This window comes from Camelina sativa, chromosome 3 (assembly GCF_000633955.1).
Source record: "Camelina sativa cultivar DH55 chromosome 3, Cs, whole genome shotgun sequence".
Classification (NCBI taxonomy): Eukaryota; Viridiplantae; Streptophyta; class Magnoliopsida; order Brassicales; family Brassicaceae; genus Camelina; species Camelina sativa.
Window position 1 is genome coordinate 7,958,904 of NC_025687.1, and position 22,512 is coordinate 7,981,415.

The window sequence follows — 22,512 nt, forward strand, 5'->3', positions numbered from 1 at the left end:
GTCGTGGTTGCATTTGTGTTTGGGAACACATGGAAGACGGTTTCCGACTCACTCATCTATGTTTGTCCAGCATCCATTCGATAATATTTTGACATGTATGAAAAAGAAAATTTATTAAATAATTATAGAAAAATTAAAATTCTAAATATAAAAGGATTACAATTAATATTTTTGAAAATTATATAAAACCAAAAGTAATATATTATATAACTAATTATAATATGAAAATTATTTCTAAATTACTAATTTCAATAGGAAAATATGTGCAATTATTAAATAAAACATGTGAAATTATTAAGAAAAATATTTGCAATTAATAAGGAAAATATTTGAATATAATTGTAATTATTATTTATTATAATCATATAGTAAAAAGAAATTTATACAGAAAAGTGATTAAAGTAGAAAAATATTTAATGTATTAAAATTAGTGATTAACATAATACAAGAAAAATAAGATAATCAAAATAAGAAATTAATGTAATTTTCTTAAGTTTTTCAATCGGTGAATGATTTGATAGCGTATTCAATATTATGTTATTATATAAACCTTGGTTTCAAAGTTAGTAACTCATGTGATCGCGACATGTGTCAATTTTAACAATTAAAGATTTTGTCATGTGTTATACAAAAACTTTGTTTTAACATATTTGTAAATTATAAGAAATTAAAAATATAACAAATTTAATAAATATAAATAGATAATTTATATATGTATATAAAAATAATACTACTTCTAATTTTAAATTACTAATTCTATAAGAAAAATAATTAAGAAAATTATACAATTAATTACTATAATAATACCTTAATTAAATAAATTATACTGTCAATTATTAATCCTAAAAGAAAAAGGATTGTATATACTCACCTTTACATAAACAAATAATTGTCTCAAAATAACATCTTTGAATTTTTGATTAATTTATGGTAATGTTAGTATAGTTTTATTTAAAATTAGTTGGACAAGTAGTAAAACTATTACGTATGAGATTACAAAATATGAAACAAATATATTTAAGATATTGTTACTTTTTCATATATGAGATAAACCAAGTTTTCAGTTATTTCTGATAATTATGTTTTATTAATTTCAGTTCTTTCTGATAATTATGTTTTATTAATTTTTAGTTTTTTAAAAATATTTAGTAAAGTATAAATTTGATACAATGCACATTTATTTTTATGAAAATTGTAAATGTTATTCAATGGGATTGAATGCATAGAATTAAAATCTAATTTTATCATCATATAATATATAAAAAAAATTGTATTGCAAAATCGAGTGTATGAACTCTAAATCCGTTTTTTTAAAAAATAAAATAAAATAAAATTAATATTCTCAAAAACATAAATCATATTTTCTTATATCTGCGAGCCTAATCTAATATATATGATCATTGCTTCAATACAAAGGAAAAATTATGTTTGGTGTACGATTTCACGTTTCATCTCACATATATCAGAATATCATCATCAATCATGTTTATTCTATCGTTTCAAAACAAAGTTTCATATTTTCTCCAACTGAAATACTGTATGTGAATGTAGGACTATATATTTACGAACAAATTCGTATATACGACAATACTAAGAAGGATGATAACTAGTCACAAATTTGTATGTGTTTCGGCAATTAGTTACATTTATATATTACTACCAATTTTTAAATACAACTAATAATAGTCTTATTTTGGGTTTGCTCTTAAAATGCTTAGCAAATAAACAACTGTACTCTCTCGGTTCACTCTCGAACGCTTGACAAGACGCGCTAATGTGACGCATGTAAAGCTCGCTCTAGTTCCGCGTTGAGCTGTCACTCTCTTTGTCGGTCCTCTCATCTCTTTTTTACTTCGCTTCCTCTCTCCTTCTCCCACTACTAATCTTCGCTTAATTATTAAACTAATCACACTGTAATAAATAATAAATCTCCCCTTATAAAGAACACATAACATGTCCTAAAAATCTTACCCCCTTATTTTGTTCCCCTCTAATCAAATCTCTCTCTCATTCTCAATCTCCGATTATGACAGACGACAGAGTTTACCCTGCATCAAAACCTCCCGGCATCGTCGGAGCTGGCGGCGGCGCAACAACAAATCCAACTTTCCCGGCGAACAAAGCTCAGCTCTACAGCGCAAACCGTCCCGCTTACCGTCCACCAGCTGGTCGTCGCCGTAGTAGCCACAGCCGAGGATGTTGCTGCCGTTGCTGCTGCTGGACGATTTTCGTAATCATCCTCTTAGTCCTCCTCGTCGCCGCCGCATCAGCCGTCGTATACTTAATCTACCGACCTCAACGACCGAGCTTCAGCGTCTCTTCACTCAAAATCTCGTCTCTCAACTTCACCTCCGCAACTCACCTCACCACCGCCATTTCCCTCTCCGTCATCGCTAGAAACCCTAACAAAAACGTCGGGTTCCTATACGACGACACGGACATCACGCTCTACAAATCGTCCACCGGAGGAGGTGATGATGATGACGTGGTCATCGGTAAAGGATCGATCCCTTCGTTTGTTCACGGGAAGAAGAACACGACTTTGCTTAGATCTACGATCGGAAGTCCTCCGGGAGATCTAGATGAGATATCGGCGGGTAAGCTTAAAGGAGATCTCAAGGCGAAGAAAGGAGTAGCGGTTAAGATTGTGTTGAACACCAAAGTGAAGGTGAAGATGGGATCTCTGAAAACTCCTAAATCAGGGATTAGAGTTACTTGTGAAGGGATCAAATTGGTGGCTCCGACCGGGAAGAAGCCGACTACGGCTGTTACCTCCGCCGCTAAGTGTAAGGTTGATCCCAGATTCAAGATCTGGAAAATTACTTTTTAAACATAGAAGAAAAAAACATTAATGGAATCACACATTCTTAGTTTTCTTGAGTTTCCATTATTTTTTCTTTATAACCATTGTTTCAATTTTCGTGTTCTTTTTAAAAATTTGATTTCATATACAGTTCTTCGATTCCTGTAAGACGTTTTTTTTTTTTTTTGGGTTTATGTAAATGAAGATATATATTTGTGTTGGGTATGAGAATTTAAAATTTTAATCATTTGTTAATATTTTAGTTTTCGAGTTTATTTAACAGTGATTATTAATCTATGGCGCGAAAAAGATAAGTGGGAATAAAACGCAACTATTGGTAGTAAGTTAATTAATAGGGTAATAATGCAAGTGAGGTGTGACCCTCATTATCTCAAGTGAGGTAATAATGCAACAACAAAACGCAACTATTAGTACAACAAGTGCTTTGGTCAATTAAGGTGGCTACTTTTTAGTATTTGTTTTGTTGTTGTAGTATCAAATAATTAAGCTAAGCTACCATGTGGTCCATGTGTGTATAAGAAGAATATACCCTTAAGAAGAGCCTGTCAATTATAATCTTTCGGAGAGATGGCCGAGTGGTTGATGGCTCCGGTCTTGAAAACCGGTGTATTATTATTTGCAGAACCATAAATTTAATTACATATAATTATTAATGTGTATTATTATTATTAATAAGTCTCCCGTCTGTTGGCAAATGACAAAAAAAAATCTTCGGGAGTCTTATTGAATAATTTAATTACAAGTGTGGGTGGGAAGTTACGTCCCCTTAACGTGTAAGAAGGTGTCGGTGAAATGAATTCAATTTTAACAAGAAAAAGCAAAAGCTATACAATGATTTCAAAATCAGGTGTTATGTAATTATCAACAACAAGTTATAAAAAAAAAAAAAAACAAGTTATAAATAAAGAAGAAGAGATTAGGTGTTATGGTCATGGTGTCAAACGACGGCTAACATGTGGTGGAATTTATTCGTTTCCGACATCATAATAAAAATCAAGTAGCAGAGATTTGGTTAGTTTAATCGGTTAATAATAATACTATTCTGATTACAATAAATCAACTCGAATAGACTATTGCTTACAAATACATAGTTTACGTTTATGGATTAACCAATCACATATATTGTTCAAAATCGTAGATTGATAAAACCTTTCCCTCACAAAAAGGCATATTTAGTGTGTTTTTTTTCTTCTTCTTATTCTACTTTTTCCAAGTTGGTTGTTGTTAACTTGTTATCGAGTTTTTTTCGAGAGAAACAAAAGATATATGTTATCCTTATTTGTTTGTGCAAGTGCAATGTGTATATTTTGAAGTAAAAACAAATTGTTAGATGGTAACATAACTCTGAAAAGCGTAATCAAATATGTTTGTTAAAAAATAATGATAATAAAAAAAAACAAATATGTTTGTTTAAATCTTACATTATTTGTATATATTGGCGTGTTAATGGGGTCGATAAATGATAATGTTACAGGACTAAAACAAAAAAAAACATGTGACCACCACATGTTATTAGGTGTTCAAGTTGACTTTTTTAGTCGCACAACACAACCAAAACGCCTTTGGTACAAAAAAGTAAACCTCATGCTAATAATTTATTTTGTTATGCGTAATTTAAATTTAATATGTTTACATAATTTGTTTTGTTACTAACCTATTTTGATGTTTTAATAATATATAACCTAGAGTTAATGTTTAAACAAAGAGCGTCAAAGTTAACATATTTTAAAATTTGGAAGAACCTGTCTGTACATGGTTCACTCTTCTCTTTGGCGATTTCGTCTTCAACAAATCCCTTGGCGTCTTCATAATTCTTGTTTCCACACTTCTCCATGTCGTCCACACACACCGATTTCTTCCCCCGACGTCGTTTCAGTTTCCTCGTACTACTCCTCCCTTACGATTAACAATGATCAATCCCTCTTCGATCACGTTCTTGGATTATGCTCGACGGCTCAGCAATGCAAGCAAGTTCATGCCCAAGTACTTGTATCCGATTTCATCTACCGTTCTGGTTCATTAGCTGCGAATTTCATATCGGTTTACTCTCGGTTAGGACTCCTCGTCGACGCCCGTAACGTCTTTGACACTGTTTCGCTTGTTTTGTGCTCTGATTTGCGTCTGTGTTACTCGATTCTCAAAGCTAATGTGTCTCATGGGTTACACGAGAATGCTCTTGAGCTTTACAATGGAATGCGTGAAAGAGGTCTCGCAGGGGACGCGTATGTGTTACCCTTGATCCTTCGAGCTTGTAGATACTTGCGTCGTTTTGGTTTGTGTCACGCTTTTCATAGTCATGTTATTCAGATTGGTTTGAAAGAGAATCTTCATGTGGTTAACGAGTTGCTCGTGTTGTATGCTAATAATGCGGGAAGCGTTGGAGATGCCTACAAACTGTTTGTTGAAATGCCTCTGAGAAACCGTATGTCATGGAATGTTATGATTAAAGGGTTTTCCCAAGAGTATGACTGTGAAAGTGCTGTTAAGATTTTTGAGTGGATGCAACGTGAAGAGTGTATACCAGATGAAGTGACTTGGACTTCAGTCTTATCATGTCATTCGCAATGTGGCAAGTTTGAAGATGTGATTAAGTATTTTCATGTTATGAGGATGAGTGGAAGTGTAGTAAGTGGCGAAGCACTTGCTGTTTTCTTCTCTGTATGTGCTGAGTTAGGAGCGTTAAGTACCGTTGAGAAAGTTCATGGGTATGTTATAAAAGGTGGGTTTGATGAGTATTTGCCCTCGAAGAACGCGTTGACACACGTGTACGGGAAGCAAGGGAAAGCTAAAGAGGCAGAGCTGTTGTTCCGGCAGATAAGAAACAAAGGTATAGAGAGCTGGAATTCTTTGATAACATCGTTTGTGGATGCTGGTAAACTCGACGAGGCTCTTTCATTGTTTACTGAGTTGGAGGAAATGAATGATGTTTGTCACGTCAAGGCTAACGTAGTTACCTGGACCTCTGTTATCAAGGGTTGTAACGTCCAAGGAAGAGGAGACGATTCACTTGAGTATTTCCGACGAATGCAATTTTCCAAAGTGTTTGCTAATTCAGTGACGATTTGTTGTATACTATCAATTTGTGCCGAGCTTCCAGCTATGAATCTCGGAAGAGAGATCCATGGGCATGTGATACGGACCTCAATGAGCGGTAACATTCTGGTTCAGAATGCATTGGTGAATATGTACACAAAATGTGGGTTACTAAATGAAGGGAGTCTAGTATTCGAAGCAATTAGGGACAAGGATTTGATCTCATGGAATTCGATAATCAAAGGTTATGGTATGCATGGGTTTGGTGAGAGAGCTCTGAGTATGTTCGATCGAATGATAAGATCTGGGCGTCATCCTGATGGGATCACTTTGGTAGCTGTTCTTTCAGCATGTAGTCATGCAGGGCTGGCTGAAAAGGGACGCGGAATTTTCTATTCGATGAGCAAGAAATTTGGATTAGAGCCCCAACAAGAGCACTATGCATGTATTGTTGATCTCCTTGGTCGTTTAGGGTTTGTGAAAGAAGCGAGTGAGATTGTGAAGAACATGCCTATGGAGCCTAAGGTCTGTGTGTTGGGGGCTCTGTTAAATTCTTGCCGAATGCATAAAAACATGGACATTGCGGAGGATATAGCATCCCAACTTAGTGTTCTTGAACCGGAGAAGACAGGAAGCTATATGTTGCTTTCTAACATCTACTCTGCTGGTGGAAAATGGGAAGAATCTGCAAAGGTTAGGGCTTCAGCCAAGAAAAAAGATTTGAAGAAAGTTTCTGGAAACAGTTGGATTGAATTGAAGAACAAATCCTACAAATTCTCATCAGGGTCAATAGTACAGAGCGAGTTTGCGAGCGTCTACCTGGTTCTGGAGGATTTGGTTAGTCATATGTTGAAAAAAGGCCCTACACATGATGGGAACAATTATGAGGATGATCAATTATGAACAGCATAAGAGATGAGTATATCCCGCTTAGACTGAGATGATGCACATCAAACAAAAACCGAACTTATGGAACCTATCAGGTAAGCTTGCTTTAGACCTTTGAAACTAGCATTGACCAGTTACCAAATCAATCTTCAAATGAGAAGAATGGTAGTCATGATAAACCCAAACTAGTTCTTCTGAAGCTTTATCTTGCTAAGTTTGGCAGTTCGTAATCTTCTTACCTTTTCAATAATCATAATAATTGCAAGAATACTCCATAACAGTGTCTGCTGCATATCTTAATGTTACAGGTTCTAATAATCCTCGGCGTTATCTTTGATGGTAATAGGCAAAGAACATCTCTTGCCTCTCCTGAGCTACAGATCAACCAATGTCAAGCTGCTGTAAGATAGGAGAACCAAGAGTTGTAGCACTGGAACGCTCAATCTGGCACTGATGGTCACACACACCCCTTTAAAACCCTTGAAGAGAAGAGAAGAATGGTGTGTATAGCGATATATTGTTTGAGATGATTACAATTGTTGAAGTTTGATACTAATCTAATAATCATACATCCAACGTTATTAAAGAATTTCAATATCAATAATAACGTTTTTCCCTAAATAACACCTTTGTCACAAAATTGAATTGACCTGTCTTCAAACAGGTCTCTCTCACAACAGTTGAATGTGAAGAATTGGTTAAGTATCCCAATCTATTTCTTAACTTAACCCGTTCCTTGAACTGTAAAGAGAGAGAAAAACATCTTTTTACAAAAAGAAGAGCCTCCGCAACAGCAGGAGGTTCTTACTTTTGATAAGGATGGTATCGAGCTGGCCCTGAACCATTAGTCCCATTTCCTCTGCCACTGCTTGAGCCGCTGTTTCCGTTCCCATGAGCTTTTCCACCTCCATAAGCAGTAGCCGCTGCAACACCATAGCCACCACCCATATAACCGCCAGCTCCATAGAGAAGGTTGAACATTTGACCTCCATAACCATAACCATAGCCATAGCCGCCACCGTAACCATAAAATCCAGCAGCGTTGACCATGGAGTTCCCTGCGTAGGCTCCATAACCGCCATAACTACCATAACCCGAATACATATTGTAATCTTCATTTCCTTTCCCACCATAACAATCTTCCTGATCATACTTGCCACTAGCACCATATGATCGAAAGCTGTTATCTCTCCCGGTTCTCTTCGGTTCAGCCCTTCTTATCTCCACCTATTAATCCATTATCAGTGCTTGAGATTGCTATATTGATTTCTTTAGCTTAAATTCTAAAACAAAAGTAAAACGAGGTTTGCCTGTTTGTCACCGAGCTCGTGAACTTTTCCATCGGAGAAAAGTCTGTCAACAGAATCTTCGGTCTGAAAAGTTATAAAACCGAACCCTCTAGACCTTCCAGTGAGGTGGTCATACATGATCTGGTGCTCGATTATGTCACCATATACACAGAAATAATTCTTCAGTTCATCTACAAATATGAAAAGGCACATTATCAGCAACAGTAACAGAAAACAGACAGAATAAAAGAAACTTGTACCTTCTTCCAAAAGTGGTGGAAGTCCACCAACAAAGATTTTCCTAGTCTTTGATACCGCTTTGATATCGGTATCCCTGTCCCCTCTAGGAACAGTCCTTTTCAGTTCAACCTAACATTTAATAGGAATTAGCCAAAGCATCCAATTGCTAACAAACTGAGAAACAAAAGCGGAGCAGATGATATATTACCTTTCGATCATCTAATACATGTTCTTCCTCCAAAACTTTCTCAGCAACAGCTGAATCAGCAAAAGTCACAAACCCAAATCCCCTTGGGTTTCCAGTCATTCTATCTGTCATGAATACAGAATCGACAACTTCTCCAAACTTTCCAAAGTAATTCACAAAAGTCTCTGAAAAAAAAAGAAACAAAGTAGAAGCAATAGAATCAATACGCATAAGAAAAAATAACCAAGAACAAAGAGAGAATCACAGTGACTTAACTCTTCCATTGCCAGTCACAGAGTAAGGAAAGGGTGAGTTCTAATGATCAAATTATATGAAAGAATCCTCATACCAGATACAGGATAAGGACAGATTATTTGTTGGAGCTCCAAAGAGCTCAATTCAAGGCCAAGACAATGAAATGACTCAAACAAAAGCAAGAACTACCAGAAACATCATACGGTACCTTCAGTTGTTTCCCAAGAAACTCCACCTACGAATAGTTTCCTAACAAACATAAACAAAGACAAAAGACACCATAAGAAACCTTTCCATCAATATCTTAATAACCAGCTTGATCGATTGAGAAGGAGATTAAAATCAAAAGTAAACCCAAACCAAAAAAATGAAAAGAGAAAGAAAGTGTAAATCCTAAGAAACCACAAACCCAGGAGAAGACATGGACGAAGACGAATGGCGATTCTCAACGGCATGCTTCATCTGAACCCCACCAGTATCAACGGCTGCACCACCGTTACTCCGGTCAACAAAGGTCTCCACTTCATAATCCGACGGAGGTAGTTGTTCCTTGTGTAGGTGACGGTGGTAAGAGTCATCATAACCACGATCTGAGTTGTAATCCATCGATCACTGCGGCTCAATCAAAACAAAAAAAACCCTAAATTTCTCGGTCTGCTGATGATGAAGCAGCTCAAGCGAAACGAGTGAAACCCAAACTTATAAAAAATGAAACTTTGTATCTTTCACCAATTTCGACTGCTTGATTCAAAGTGACAGCATCAAACATTCAAAAAGTTCAGAACTTGGAAGAGAAAAACCCTAACCAAAAGATGGGTGAAGTTGAAACGGCAACAAACAACAAAGCTCAGGCGAGAACTTTTAACACTTGAGTTGAGTCAGCCAACTGAGAAAATTTTGAAACATAATAAAAAAATTTGATTTTTGATTCGGTGTTATCAACTTATCATCGGAATATATGAAAACGACATCGTATTACGAACGTTGGTCAAACAATTCTCTTGTCGCCTTGTCAACAAACAAAAACATTTTCCTATAAACATGAGGAGATCAAAGGTTGACTTGTGTTTGACAGTCATTGTAAAGATGAAATCTTTTCATACAGTAAAGAAACTCTCTTCTTTCACATTGAACAAAGAAAAAATAACAAATGTTTTTAGCTAAGCTTCTCTAGATTTTACAGCTTTTAGTGCTTCAATAACCGCAGAGAAGTCTTCATCGCTCAATCCATAGGATTTAGCAACCTTGTAAAGCTCGTTTGCAGCAGCTGCAATTGGAGTAGATTGAGAAACGGATTCCGCTAGTCCAAGTGCGAGTCTCATATCCTATACGCGCACGTTTTTAATCATTTATGGTCTCTCATCAAACTCTTGAGAGTTTTTGTGAGGATCTACTAAACAAGGAAATAACACAGTTACACAAACCTTCTGCTGGTGCTTTAATGGAAAAGCTGTCGGGTACACTGACTTGATCATCGAAGGACCCTTTAGCGAGTACATTGGCGCATTGATAGCTCCTTGTGAGACAACCTGCAGAGGTTTTTCCCAGGGTTTACAGCGGATTTTGGGAAGTAAATTTCAGCTAAACAATGGTGTTTAAATTACCTCAACCAGTACATTTGGATCGAGTCCAACTTTCTGGCTTAGAAGTATTCCCTCCGCGAAAGATGCCATCATACTGCATGAGTATGATCAGGAGAAGAATATGTGATTTGCCAAGAAATGAATGAAGCCATATATGGTCAAATGTTACCTTCCCATGATCATGTTGACGACAAGTTTCATTGCTGCTCCATTACCAACTTCACCCAAATAGAATCTTGACTGGATCATATAATGCAAACTAGTAATGAAAATAGTTTATATTTACAGAATAAAAAAGATCTGAAAGCAAAACACTGGCAATAAGACATACCTTTCCCATGATGTCGAAGAAATGAGAAGCTTTTTCGTATAGCAGCTTGTCACCTGAAATGTTAAGTGGCAGATATTCTTAATTTTCTTTTCATTCAACCATGTTACAAGACACAGACAAGTCACCAGTGAAGCAAAAATAATCTGATACATATAAGTGATGATAGATTATCAATACACACCAGTGAGGACTGAGGAGTAAGTAAGCTATTACTAACCTGCAGTGAGGAATATCAATTGCCCATCTTCTGCAGGCTTTTTGGAACCGGAAACTGGTGCCTGTGAATATCAATAGAGATGAGAGTGAAGTCAAGTAATCTGCTACAACATTGTTTGGTGATTCCAAACATCGATTATTAAATAGTCTTTACCTCCAAAAACAATGCACCGGTATCCTTTATTTGCTTGCTGATTAGCATCGATGAGGCAGCATCAACGGTTGAGACATCAACATACCTGCATTAGCAGGCAAGTCCCATTTTTACAATTAAGGTATCAACCAAATCATTACATTGATTCGAAGCAGAAAACCAAAAAGAAGGACTGCAAACTCTGCGGTAGTTACATAAGAAAATACAGATATCTTGAAACAACCACATTAAATATCATGAAGGAGTAGGTACCCTTTTCCTGAACTAATTCCAAATACGGCTCCATTCTTTCCGCAGGCAACATCAATCTGACGGAAAGCAAAAAACAGATTCTATTTAAATATGGGGTGAAAGAAGAAGAAGAAGAAGAAGAGAAGCAAACAAAAGTGAGACATACGCACTGCACTTTCAGGATCAGCAAGCATTGCAAACGTGAGATCACAAGTTGCAGTCACTTCTTCAGGAGTAGACTTGTACCTACGGAACAAGAGAAAATTTCTTAATAAGAGGTTTTGCCTTTAAAGTTTACAATAGCACCAAAACCACATTTGTGATTCTTGAAAAGAAGCATTGGAAGTCTTACTTTGCTCCTAATCCAACGAGTGGATCACACTTGCTCTGAGTTCGATTCCATACAGTCACATCACACCTAAACAAGCAAGCCCAAGGAGTTAAAAAAGTGGCACGCATCATCAAAAAAAAAGGGTAAAAAGTAGCGAAATTGATGTGAATGATACTGTCAACACATAAGACCCCAAAGTGAAAAACTGTTTTATACCCAGCTGTGATGAGGTTTTGAGCCATTGGAGAACCCATGATTCCCATACCAAGAAACCCAATGCTGAAAGTTCCAAGTTCATCTGGGTGTCATACAAACCATAATTCATCAGATAAACGACTAACCCAAAAAGGGGATAATGGAGAGTTTCGGGACAAGAGCGTTTGTATAGAAAGTACCTTTGGTAGATTGGAGGGAAGAGTAAACCCTGTAAGAGAGTGAATATAGAGGTTTTGAGAGGAAAGGGGAAATGGGTTTCGGTCTGAATCGAAGAGGGATACGAGGGCAGAAGATGGAGCACAAAGCCATGGCTCTTGAAGATGAAGATGAAAATAAAGATAATGAAACCAAAAAGGCATTGGCCATTGGGCTATTGCACTTTGTAATAAAGTATTTACACAATTCGAGGCGGAGAAATTGACAGTTTTATTTTTATTTTTATTTTTATTTTTATGATCCATGCCTTCGGTTTAAAGCTAATTTCGGAAGCAAAAATAATTCTACCGGTCGGTTAAGATGCTTTTAACCATAAAATGATTTTGCAAGTGCAAATGATAATATAAACAGATAAACTTTAGCTAATTAAATCATCAACTCCTTTTTACCGCCGATTTGTACATCATGCTTGTATATATCAAATAGTATTGTCTACATAAAAGCGTATCTTCAGTCTCCAGAGATGCTTTGGACTTAATTAGTTCAATGTAGATAAACCAAATTAATTTGATTCAAACCGAACCCCAAATATCGATTTGAAAACCCGGTAATGTGTGTGTCCCAGGACTAGCTAGACCTATGGAGGAAACTGGTTTTGTCTCTCTATAGTCTGTCTATATATACAGCACCAAAAAAAGAGAGAACATAAAGGATTCAGTTTTCCTGCTGAGCTCACGGCAGTTTCAATCAATCCCACCAAATCATGTTCTGCAAGTTCGCAATTTTCCATTTTTATGCCTGAAAACCAACACAATTGTGGAGAAGATTAGCAATTATGCTGAAACAAAAACCACAAAGTTTTGAGATTTAAGAAATCAATCCTGATTATGAGTTTATTCGCCTATGGAGCAAGTAATTTGGAGTTACTAATAAGCTTGAGGAGAGAGAGAGAGATGCTGACCAAAAGGAGTCTTTCTTCTCTTGTTCCAATAGCTCTTCGAAGGAGATGTCTGAAAATTCATCATCTGGACTGTCTAACTCTCTACTTGATTTTTCTTTCAGTTCCATGGAAGCGCTTATTTCAAGAACCTACAGTATCAGAAAGAGTGAGTATTCATGGCTATAACTTTTGTTGAGCAAAAGATAAACCCAAAAACTCAAGAAAAGTCCCAACTATGCTAACAGAGTCCAATAAAGGAAATAAAACAGATAAGACTATACTGGTTTATCAGACAGTAACAAGAATCAGCAAGACTAATCCAGAATCAGAAACATCATTTATAGACAGACACAATCTACAAGAACAAGTGATTGAGTTTGGTTTAACCTTTTTGTATGCAGGTGAAAGTTTTAGCTGTTGCTGGAGCCAATTATATACAAGTGCATCTTCTTCGACCCTTTTTTGTTCCATCTCCAGCTTATTGATCTGATGACACACAAAACATTACAATTTAGTTCAAAACCAACAGACCGAGTAAAAAACCAAACGGTTATTGATGAAGCTAACCATTCACCTGTTGACGAAGTCGGTCAAAGGATGATCTATCAGCCTTGAAGAGAAGGGCTTTTGTTATTGCAAACTTGCGCTTGATTACTTCTGACCTACCATACAGAGAAGCAGGCTTAAATCAGCGTCACCAAAGAAGAAACATGTATGTCACACCACTAACAATAAACATGAATTGGAATATATGACAAAGAATAGAGGAGAAAGCAGCCATTTGTCTTCAAAATGTAGGAAGAACTAAGAAAATGGATCAGAGATGACAATATGATAGTGTTAACTTACTTGTGCTGTAGTTCATTTTTGGCTTCTATCAAACAATTAGCAAAGTCCCCAACCTGCAGGTAGTAAATCCAAAGGCTAGATTGAAGCAAATCATTCTGACATATATCATAAGGAAGCAAGCTGATATTAAAGAGTACTAAAATCCCCCAACTCAAAAGTCCTTTTTGTTTATCAACGAAGTTAGTATAGGATATAGAACAAACACCACAGAGGTTTTAAGATGCTGAATAAAGCCTATAGCTTTACACAAATCACAGAGGTTTTAAGATGCTGATTAAAAGCCTATAGCTTTACACAAATCACAGACACAGGCTTAGCAGGCATTAACGCAGTTGACTTCAATTTGTAAGTCTGGAACTCACGAGTTGTAGTTCTCAGTTGGCATTTCATAACCTAAAGACAAGAAGCAGACCTGAGCAAGAGTCAATCCTTTGGCACTATTGCATTTAACAAGCTGATCGTACTGCTGCTTAATCTTCCTCTGCGTAGCACTGCTCGTCGAGGTAAAAGGATACAAACAAACAAACTGCTCCGGTTTGTTATCCGGAATCGAAATCGAGCCAGACATCGGATTCAACACAACCCCATCTCCTTCACCAACCCCATCTGGTTGCTTCTTCTTACCTCGCTTCCTCTTCTTCTTCTTCTTCTTCTTCTTCTTCTTCTTCTTCTTATTCGCAGGATCGTCCTCCGAATCCGATTCATCCTTCTTATCGGAATCGGAGAGCAGTAACTCGTAGAGACGCGAATTCGTCAAATGCGTCGAGTCATCATCATCTTCACGGGCTGAGTCTGAAGTATCGGATAGAGACGACTCTGGTTCGAGTTTAGCTACGGATTCGGATATGAGTTTCTGGCCTCCGTACAGAGCAGGTCTGCGGCGACTAGAAGATTTGTGGAGAAAGAAGAGAGCGGAGACGAATGAGAGGAGGGAGAGAGCTAGTAGAGATAAGATGAGAAAGGAATACATGAGAGGGTTTATTGAGTAAGATGCTGTAATTTTGATTTGTGTGAAATGCGGAGCCGCCATTAACGTGCTTCGTACTGATCACATCACAGAGGGAAGGNAGAGAGAGAGAGAGAGAGAGAGAGAGAGAGAGAGAGAGAGAGAGAGAGAGAGAGAGAGAGAGAAAAATGAAAGCGACGACGAAAAGAGCTGCTTTTCTTGGTATTAGAACTTAGGATATTTTGGCAACTTTTAATTATCTTTTGGTCTTTCATTTTGCATTTAATTTAAGAGATATTAGGAATATAAATCTATGAGATTATATACAGTAGTTGTAGTTAAAATGGTTTAAGAATAGATGACTCTTTTTCTATTTATGGTAAGATACTAATAATATATCCTGACTAAATATCACTCTTTTAAGTCTTAACTATTAACATCTGGTCTTTACTTCTAAACCATTTAAACTGGTGTGAGTAATTTTCTTTGCCTTGTTAGACTATTAATAATGCAATTTAGTGTAGTATTAAACTATTAATACAAAGTCCTTTTTGAAAAATTTGTCTATAGCAAGTTAGTAATGTTACAAAACAGAAACACATGTAAATACATTTTGAATATGTTTTTCAGACTTCATCTGTTTCGACATCTTTAATATAATTTATGTATCTTCACATTTAGCATCTGAGTCGTTGTAGTATAGTGGTAAGTATTCCCGCTTGTCACGCGGGTGACCCGGGTTCGATCCCCGGCAACGGCGATTAATTTTTTTCATTAGAATTTATAATACGTCTATCATCATGAAAAAATTAACGATGGCTTCGCCCGGGTTCGAACCGGAGACCTTCAGTGTGTTAGACTGACGTGATAACCAACTACACCACGAAACCCTATTGGTTAATTGGTCAACAAAGTTCTATTTATTCTATACACCTAAAAAAGGTCGGCACAATTGATTTGACCTCCGGATATATATTATCATATTCTCCAACACCGCCGTGACTACTCTCGTTCCCGACGTGTTCTACGGCGAAGAACTCCACCTCGTCTTCCAGGTAAACAATTTCTTCGGGTACTCATGATCCCAATAAACAAATTAGGGATTTTCGATTTTCCCTGTTTAATAGTTGGATAGGGTAACAGCCACTGCGCAGCTTCCATGCCGGTGTCAGCATCTCCTCCGTGGCGCAGATTTATAGGCGAAAAGAAAGTTTTTGATTTTTGTTTATTCTTTCTCTTAATGATAAATTAGGATGGAAGATAAGGGAAAGGGTGTGGTGGGAGGAGATGAGGGAAACTTGGTTTCTGAGTTAGAAGAAGGTCCAAGCAATATGGAATGTGAAGAGGGAGTACTTGGTGGTGATTGTAGTGATGATAACTATGATGATGAAGACGTGAACAGTGATGAAGAAGGTCTGGTAGATGATGATGATGATGATGATGATGATGGAGATGATTCAGAAGAAGGAGATGAATTTGAAGCTGCAAGTGAAATTCCTAGCACGTTTGAACGACTTGAGTACGAAGCTCTGGCTGAGAAGAGACGCAAAGCACTTGCTGATTCTCAACGGTTAGTTTCTCTCTATCCTTTGTTTTTATGTTTTGGGTACAATGTTGAATTTGACTATGTGAAAAATCAATGATTCTGAGACTGTGCAATTTAGTGGATGCAGTTTTTTAATCTCAGTCTGACTTTGCTTACTTAACTTTCTTGCGTGAAGATTTCCAAAAGCACTCGTTGGTAAACTCGAGAGCGGATATGCATACCCCATTAGTTTTATCCGGATTTATAATTGCGAACCTTTTAGATGGATTTGTTGGTCAAGCACTTCCCTTGCGTTACCCTACATTCTTTTGTGCTGATTATTTGTTTGTAAATGTGACAGTGGTGCCACTAACATCTCGAATAACACCTCGGGCGTGGAGGGATTCATGGAATATTTATCTTCCGGTCGCCGACGAAAATCCAGGAAGGTGTGTATTCCACACGTTAACTTGTCTTACATCGTCTTTTAATTTAGAAACATGAATTTCCATTCGTGCTACACTCCAACAAAATTTCAGTTGGCAATACTGCATATCCTGCCACTTCTTTTTAAATCCTACTTTCTTTACTTATGCAGCATAAAAAAAAGGGTAGAAAACATGGGTCAAGGAAAGGAGTTGCACCTGACATTCTACTGAGGTTTAGGGAGGCACTTTTTCTTCATGCCCATGGCCGTGACAGTGAGGTAATCTAGGTGAAGTGTATATGCTCTGCTGGTATCATGCTTATAGAGAGAAAACCGAGGCGAAGGAACACACTTCATAATTTCCTGGAAAAAAATAAGCTGTTCCTTTTCTGCCACAATATGGTTTGACTATTACATATTCGAAACACTGCTTTTTCCTAAATAGTATGTGTGCACGTATATCTATCTTTTATTTATAGGTACTGATCCAGATTTATGTGGATTTACTTTCTTCCAGGCTTTACCTATTTTATTAGAAGTTATTAAGCAAGCACCAACCTTCGATCAAGCATATTATCAACTTTCACGTGTTTCTGAGCAACTTGGTAGGACTGAATCATCTTCTACGGAAGCATTAAAGATTGCTGCAAATATCAAAGGTCCAAAATCACCTTTTTGGAAGTTGCTTTATGAGAGGTTCAGGTAAGTTCTCTCTGTTCAACCTAGTCTTCATTTGCATCATCTTGTACAGCAGAAACGCCAAACGCAAATTCTTTTTCTATCTAGATGTCACTATAATTTTTTTGACAGTAGGACCTAAGTAAAGATTGTAGGGCTTGCAAATGATTAAGTAAACATTGTCAGCCTCGTTAGTCAGTAGTATGAATTCTTAGGGAAGATGAGTTGAAGGAAGAGAAGGATACAGAAAGAAAGTGACGGGAGGTGGTTGGGGAAGGGAACCTGTTTAGTTTTCTGTTTAGAATCTTTTTGATTTTGGCAAGCTAAGTAGAAAAAATGATTGATTTCAGGGAACAAGAGGACATGTCGGCAGCAAGGAGTTATGCATCCAAAGCAATACAAGCTGATCCAGAGGATATCCCTTTAAAATATGAATATGCAGACCTCTGCCTAAAAGCTGGAAAATATAGAGAAGCTGCTGAAACCTATGAGCAAATATTTCGTCGGTGTCCTGAGAGAGTTGAAGCACTCAAGTGGGGGATAGAGGTATAAGCTGAATGACGTATAATTTCTTCTCATTTCTAATCCCTGTGATGTGGTTTCTGTAGCTAGAAAACAAAAACAAATGGTTGGACCATTTTTATGAACTTATTGTCATATTTGGTCTTTTCAGTATTTCCTTAAATCCGGTGAGGGTGAACGAGCAGCGAGCATCTTAGAGGATCATATCAAATCCCATTCATCTGAAGTGGGGCACGATATCTTGGATTTACTGGCTTCTGTTTTCATGCAAATTAATGCGCATGATAGAGCTCTTAAGTATATTCATGATGTGCGCCAGATTTACAAAGTAGGAAAAGAACTATCTTCCAGCTTGAAAATAAGACAAGCCATCTGTCATGTTCACCTTGAAGATATGGAGCAGGCAGAGGTTTGTATATCTATATTATAAACCTGCTAATTGTTTATATCAGTGATTGGTTTTATAAGCCATCTCATTTTCCCCGAATTATGTATTGCCTGGAACACATTTTCTCTGCTTTTAATGACCCGGAGTTGCAATCCTTGTTTTGTTTGAAACCTGAGGATTAACAAAAGAGAGAGAGAGAGAGAGAGAGAATGAGGACTTACCAAGGCATAATAATCTTTTCAATATGTGATTTTGTACCTGCCTATAAAAATTCCTTTGTTGCTATCAGATGTTGTGTTTCTATTCTTGTGAATGATGCTGCTTCCCTGATTTGCAGATTGTGTTAAGTATTCTACCACAGGAGGCTGTATCTGAACATCCAGAGCTCATTACCAATTTGGCTGATGAACTAACAAACATTGGGAATTTTCACTCTGCTCTCAAATACTATTTAGAAGCAATCAGCAAACCTGAAAATGTAAGGAATCTGCTCCATTGTTTCCTCTCTTACAACTTTTGCTTCACCCTTTGGATAACTAGTTTTGTGGTTTTCCTTGTAGAATGGCTATTTGTTTGTGAAAATTGCTCGTTGTTATATGTCACTGGCAGAACGAGAACAGGCCATTGTTTTCTACTATAAAGGTACTTTCATATTTTCATTGAGTAAGAAGTTGATTTAGTTATTGTGTATATGTGTCTTTTAAATTGAAAGAGCTCGTGGATACTTATGTTCTACCTTAAGCCCTCTCTTTTCAAGTGTAAAAGGATTGAACAATTTCACTATGTTCTGTCCATAGTTAATTGATTGCATGGGATGTTATGAGGTCTCAAAACTCAATCCTTTATGATCTTGTATGTCTTGCAAATTTAAAATGGTGTTGTCTAGTCTTTTCGATTTCTCATTTGTTTCTAATTGATTTGCTGCCAACTGAAATATTCCTCAGCTTTGAATGAACTCAGTGATACGGTTGATGTTCGCATAACTCTGGCTTCACTCCTCCTGGAAGATGGCAAACGAAATGAAGCTGTATTAGTGCTTTCTCCTCCGGAAAAACCAGGTCAGTAGAGAAAATTGTAGTCTCTTTTCTGGGGATTTTCTGCCTGCATTGTCTAAGCGAGTGCATATTTTACCTAAGATTTGGTCCTCATGGTACATTACTACATTACTTCATTAAACAACACTTTGACAGTTTTGATGCGAAATTTTGTGAATGAATAATGATTGTGTTACTTGGTGTCGAATTTTTCCTCGGCTTTATGTTTCCAAATGTTAGTTATGTTATTTGCATCCAATTGTGCTCCTGTGTTGGGCCATCTGTTATATAGATTGCTAACTATGGTTCTTTCCCTAAGTGTAGATCCTGATACTGCTAAACTGAAGGCATGGTGGAAAAACAAAAAGATCAGGATGAATCTTTGTCAGATATATCATTCAGAGGAAATGCTTGAGGACTTCGCCAATACAGCACTGCAGTTGGTTCTTAAGTGGGTTTGGCGGCGGACGGTAATATCCCTATATCGAAGTGTTTTGGAATGCGTTCTCCTATAATAAAAATGCAAACGAAATTGTGAACATAAAACTACTGCTTCTTGAAGAAAAGCTACATGGATCCACCTGAACATCTAGCATTTTGTTAGGGGTTTATCATTTAACACAGCAGAATGTCGTTTCTTAAAAAAAAAAATTGTATGCTTGACTTACTCTGTATTTGCATTCGGCCTGATGTAAAACTTAGGTCAAGGGGAAAGAAAGCGTTTGGTTCTTTCAGAACATCAAAGAAACAAAAAACGCCGACGTCCTAGAGATGCTCAATCTTCCCAGTAAGTATAACATGTATCCACCGTAAGCTTTAAGCCGCGTGATTCTTGTCTACACATTATTATTAACTTTTCTTCCGGACATGTTGAGCAAGGTTGAGAGGCGGACCAAAAAAGTGGCGTAAAATCAGGGCAACATTAAATGAAACAAAAAGAATTAGAGCACGAGCTGCTATTAAAGCTCATAACGAAGATATCTGCAGTGAATCTGAGGTAACTATCAAATGTGCACACTATTTCACCTTCCCCTGTTGCCTGATACAAGCTTGTACCAGAAGACGTTTGTGTTTCAACCTACCCAAATGTGGTTCCATATTGTGGGTGACAGCCTAGGCTGTTTTTTTTTTTTGTTGGTTCGTATACCATTATTGCCGATTCTGACCTCTTTGTTTGAAACATAAAAATGCTTTTCCCTTTTATATTGACTGGGGTTATCCTTTGACTTTTGTACTCAGGAAGAAGCTATCAAGGATGAAGAGTATCACCGTCTTTTCGTGGATGTGATTAACTGTTCTCTTTTACCATTATCTAGTATATTGAATATCGTTACTTTTACATACTTTTTTTCTTGCTTATGACCGTATAGTTTCCTTGATACCATCTTGCTTTATGTTTTTCATGACTCCTAAAATTATATGTCTTGTAGTTGTGCAAAGCGTTGGCATCCCTGCAAAGATATTGGGAAGCTCTGGAGATAGTTAATCTTGCTCGGAGATTGGATGCTAAAATGCTGCCTGTTGAGATAAAAAAGGAACTTCAGTCACTTGGAGCTAGTACCTAACGCAACCTTGATAAATCATGTCTTTTAGATCTTACAGCTGGGTTTATTACCTGTGTTTGACTCCCTTTCTTCTTATAATATTGACAGAGATATCATGTGATACAATGGATCCAAAGCAGTGGTTTGACTGTGTAAGATCTGTCATCCAGCAACATCCGTATCGTTTGAATGCCTGGAACTGCTATTACAGAGTCATTTCAAGGTAGAGAGCGGCATTTCACTTGGAGAGTATTGTAAGCATGTTTTGTTTACGACTTTACCAAATTAATATCATATTATTATTATTATGTGCAGATTAGGGAAAAGAGCATCAACTGAAGCTAAGTTCATGCATCATCTAAGGAGTAAGTATAGAGATTGCGTACCGCCCATTCTAATTGCTGGTCATCACTTCACTGTGACAAGCCGACATCAAGATGCTGCAAGAGAATACCTTGAAGCATATAAACTAATGCCTGATAGTCCTTTAATTAACCTCTGTGTGGGTACGTATATGTATTCATATTGTTCTCTTTCACGTTCCCAAATTTCCAAAATTAGTAAATTGAAGGTTCACCTTCGTTGATACTTTTCAGGAGCTGCGTTAATCAACTTAGCCCTTGGTTTTCGACTCAAAAACCGACATCAGTGTCTAGCTCAAGGCTTTGCATTTCTGTACAACAATCTCAGAATCTGCAGTAACAGTCAGGAGGCGTTGTATAACGTTGCTCGAGCCTATCAGCACGTGGGACTAGTGACTCTTGCAGCTTCATACTATGAGAAGGTTTTAGCGATTTACGAGAAAGAATACCCGATGCCAAAACTTCCTAACGAGGATCCGAATGTTGCGGAAGAGCGGAAGCCTGTGAATTGTGACCTACGCAAAGAAGCTGCACACAATCTGCATTTGATCTATAAGCACAGTGGAGCGTTTGATCTCGCGAGGCAAGTCTTAAAGGATCACTGCACTTTCTGAGTCTCGTTATCATTGTCTTTTTTTTTTTTTCCAAACGAAGATAAAACACTACGAAACAAACCGAAATTATCTATGTTCCAACTGATTTAAAGAGTACAAAGTTTGTTTTCATGCATTACTTCATAAAACTTGATCTGGATATTGCACTTCGACGATCTTGGAACCATTAGCAGAGTTCCTTTAGGAAATGTTCCTTTTACTATAGTTTAACTCTGATATCAATAATAATACGCTTATCTGATTGAAGCACTTCCACTTCATAAGACCACATTCTCATTATAATTAACAGGATTGCCCCGTCACACGCCCTCCAGGCTCCAGTTATTGTTTTTTTTTCACTTGTTATAAGAGAGATTCCCCTGTTATAGTCGTAGACTTTGTATCAGATGCAGAGTTAAATAAAATTCAATATGCTAATACTAACACGTTCTAACCTAATAATTCAGATTAATATAAATTCACATAAAAAATAATTTTTTTGAGAGTTGAAACAAACATATCAAAAGCTTGTCTTATTTCAAACACCATGAATATATTGTCTTTTGTTTCATTCTTTAGAATCAGCTTTTTGATTTGTCCATCCACAGTTAATCAAGAAAAAGTTTCGGATCAGACCGATTTAGAGCCAACGAGGAAAAACCACAGGGAAATATATTGTAATCATAACAATTGAATAATCAGACTATTGATTAGGCGTTTTTGATCTTATGTGTCCATATGTTACAAATTTAGCTAAAAGCCAGCAGAAT

General features: G+C 36.9%; 7 protein-coding genes and 2 non-coding genes across 11 annotated transcripts in view; 4 read left to right on the plus strand and 5 right to left on the minus strand.

Annotated features, from left to right (window-relative positions):
* LOC104775876 (protein YLS9-like) lies at positions 1,907-3,031 on the plus strand. Its single transcript, XM_010499831.2, has one exon. It carries the CDS (start codon positions 2,027-2,029, stop codon positions 2,828-2,830), a length of 804 nt encoding a protein of 267 aa, XP_010498133.1. The 5' UTR covers positions 1,907-2,026; the 3' UTR covers positions 2,831-3,031.
* Positions 4,537-7,319, plus strand: LOC104775877 (putative pentatricopeptide repeat-containing protein At1g17630). The gene is made up of 2 exons (XM_010499832.2): positions 4,537-6,840; positions 7,054-7,319. Exon 1 carries the CDS (start codon positions 4,577-4,579, stop codon positions 6,758-6,760), a length of 2,184 nt encoding a protein of 727 aa, XP_010498134.1. The 5' UTR covers positions 4,537-4,576; the 3' UTR covers positions 6,761-6,840; positions 7,054-7,319.
* On the minus strand, positions 7,324-9,616 carry LOC104775878 (heterogeneous nuclear ribonucleoprotein 1-like). Of its 2 annotated transcripts, XM_010499835.2 has the most exons (7): positions 9,523-9,616; positions 9,126-9,328; positions 8,925-8,965; positions 8,483-8,646; positions 8,295-8,403; positions 8,056-8,225; positions 7,324-7,972 (listed from the first exon to the last, which is right to left on the minus strand). In XM_010499835.2, exons 2-7 carry the CDS (start codon positions 9,320-9,322, stop codon positions 7,550-7,552), a joined length of 1,104 nt encoding a protein of 367 aa, XP_010498137.1. In that variant the 5' UTR covers positions 9,323-9,328; positions 9,523-9,616; the 3' UTR covers positions 7,324-7,549. The 2 variants fall into 2 exon arrangements, with proteins under 2 accessions (XP_010498137.1, XP_010498136.1); XM_010499834.2 differs by having other exon boundaries at positions 9,126-9,616.
* LOC104775879 (glyoxylate/succinic semialdehyde reductase 2, chloroplastic-like) lies at positions 9,726-12,121 on the minus strand. Its single transcript, XM_010499836.2, has 12 exons — positions 11,958-12,121; positions 11,779-11,860; positions 11,584-11,649; positions 11,402-11,477; positions 11,253-11,308; positions 11,001-11,085; positions 10,848-10,908; positions 10,631-10,683; positions 10,469-10,539; positions 10,321-10,393; positions 10,141-10,245; positions 9,726-10,041 (listed from the first exon to the last, which is right to left on the minus strand). The coding sequence occupies exons 1-12, from the start codon at positions 12,085-12,087 to the stop codon at positions 9,877-9,879; spliced, it is 1,023 nt and encodes a 340-aa protein (XP_010498138.1). The 5' UTR covers positions 12,088-12,121; the 3' UTR covers positions 9,726-9,876.
* LOC104775880 lies at positions 12,390-14,832 on the minus strand. Its single transcript, XM_010499837.2, has 6 exons — positions 14,136-14,832; positions 13,724-13,776; positions 13,449-13,536; positions 13,262-13,360; positions 12,896-13,023; positions 12,390-12,732 (listed from the first exon to the last, which is right to left on the minus strand). Exons 1-6 carry the CDS (start codon positions 14,751-14,753, stop codon positions 12,696-12,698), a joined length of 1,023 nt encoding a protein of 340 aa, XP_010498139.1. The 5' UTR covers positions 14,754-14,832; the 3' UTR covers positions 12,390-12,695.
* Positions 15,358-15,429, plus strand: TRNAD-GUC. Its single transcript has one exon. It is a non-coding gene; the product is annotated as a tRNA-Asp (tRNA).
* Positions 15,486-15,559, minus strand: TRNAV-AAC. The gene has a single exon. It is a non-coding gene; the product is annotated as a tRNA-Val (tRNA).
* LOC104775881 (general transcription factor 3C polypeptide 3-like) lies at positions 15,632-21,881 on the plus strand. Of its 2 annotated transcripts, none has more exons than XM_019243514.1 (18): positions 15,632-15,724; positions 15,922-16,239; positions 16,556-16,643; positions 16,793-16,900; positions 17,139-17,323; positions 17,650-17,845; positions 17,973-18,230; positions 18,547-18,687; positions 18,770-18,851; positions 19,154-19,267; positions 19,568-19,713; positions 19,946-20,030; positions 20,119-20,240; positions 20,483-20,527; positions 20,674-20,800; positions 20,896-21,010; positions 21,103-21,293; positions 21,384-21,881. In XM_019243514.1, exons 2-18 carry the CDS (start codon positions 15,923-15,925, stop codon positions 21,761-21,763), a joined length of 2,700 nt encoding a protein of 899 aa, XP_019099059.1. In that variant the 5' UTR covers positions 15,632-15,724; position 15,922; the 3' UTR covers positions 21,764-21,881. The 2 variants fall into 2 exon arrangements, with proteins under 2 accessions (XP_019099059.1, XP_019099060.1); XM_019243515.1 differs by having other exon boundaries at positions 15,685-15,724; positions 15,917-16,239.
* The window catches only part of LOC104778760 (putative F-box protein At1g30930), a 1,567-nt gene continuing 1,546 nt past the window's right edge, over positions 22,492-22,512 (minus strand). Inside the window, exon 2 of the mRNA XM_010503199.1 lies at positions 22,492-22,495. Coding sequence (XP_010501501.1) covers positions 22,492-22,495 — 4 coding nt within the window. The remainder of the gene's footprint in view (positions 22,496-22,512) is intronic.

Coding starts and splice junctions, on each gene's coding strand:
- LOC104775876 (XM_010499831.2), top strand. CDS start 2,027: ATGACAGACGACAGAGTTTACCCTGCATCAAAACCTCCCGGCATCGTC.
- LOC104775877 (XM_010499832.2), top strand. CDS start 4,577: ATGGTTCACTCTTCTCTTTGGCGATTTCGTCTTCAACAAATCCCTTGG.
- LOC104775878 (XM_010499835.2), bottom strand. CDS start 9,322: ATGGATTACAACTCAGATCGTGGTTATGATGACTCTTACCACCGTCAC. Junction 8,404..8,482: donor ATGTATTAGATGATCGAAAG/GTAATATATCAT, acceptor ATTAAATGTTAG/GTTGAACTGAAAAGGACTGT. Junction 7,973..8,055: donor ACGAGCTCGGTGACAAACAG/GCAAACCTCGTT, acceptor ATGGATTAATAG/GTGGAGATAAGAAGGGCTGA.
- LOC104775879 (XM_010499836.2), bottom strand. CDS start 12,087: ATGGCTTTGTGCTCCATCTTCTGCCCTCGTATCCCTCTTCGATTCAGA. Junction 10,684..10,847: donor ATTGATATTCCTCACTGCAG/GTTAGTAATAGC, acceptor TTAACATTTCAG/GTGACAAGCTGCTATACGAA. Junction 10,394..10,468: donor GTCAACATGATCATGGGAAG/GTAACATTTGAC, acceptor ATACTCATGCAG/TATGATGGCATCTTTCGCGG.
- LOC104775880 (XM_010499837.2), bottom strand. CDS start 14,753: ATGGCGGCTCCGCATTTCACACAAATCAAAATTACAGCATCTTACTCA. Junction 13,024..13,261: donor TTTCACCTGCATACAAAAAG/GTTAAACCAAAC, acceptor CTGATACTGTAG/GTTCTTGAAATAAGCGCTTC. Junction 12,733..12,895: donor GAGAAGAAAGACTCCTTTTG/GTCAGCATCTCT, acceptor GTTGGTTTTCAG/GCATAAAAATGGAAAATTGC.
- LOC104775881 (XM_019243514.1), top strand. CDS start 15,923: ATGGAAGATAAGGGAAAGGGTGTGGTGGGAGGAGATGAGGGAAACTTG. Junction 17,324..17,649: donor TTGCTTTATGAGAGGTTCAG/GTAAGTTCTCTC, acceptor GATTGATTTCAG/GGAACAAGAGGACATGTCGG. Junction 20,528..20,673: donor ATCACCGTCTTTTCGTGGAT/GTGATTAACTGT, acceptor TATGTCTTGTAG/TTGTGCAAAGCGTTGGCATC.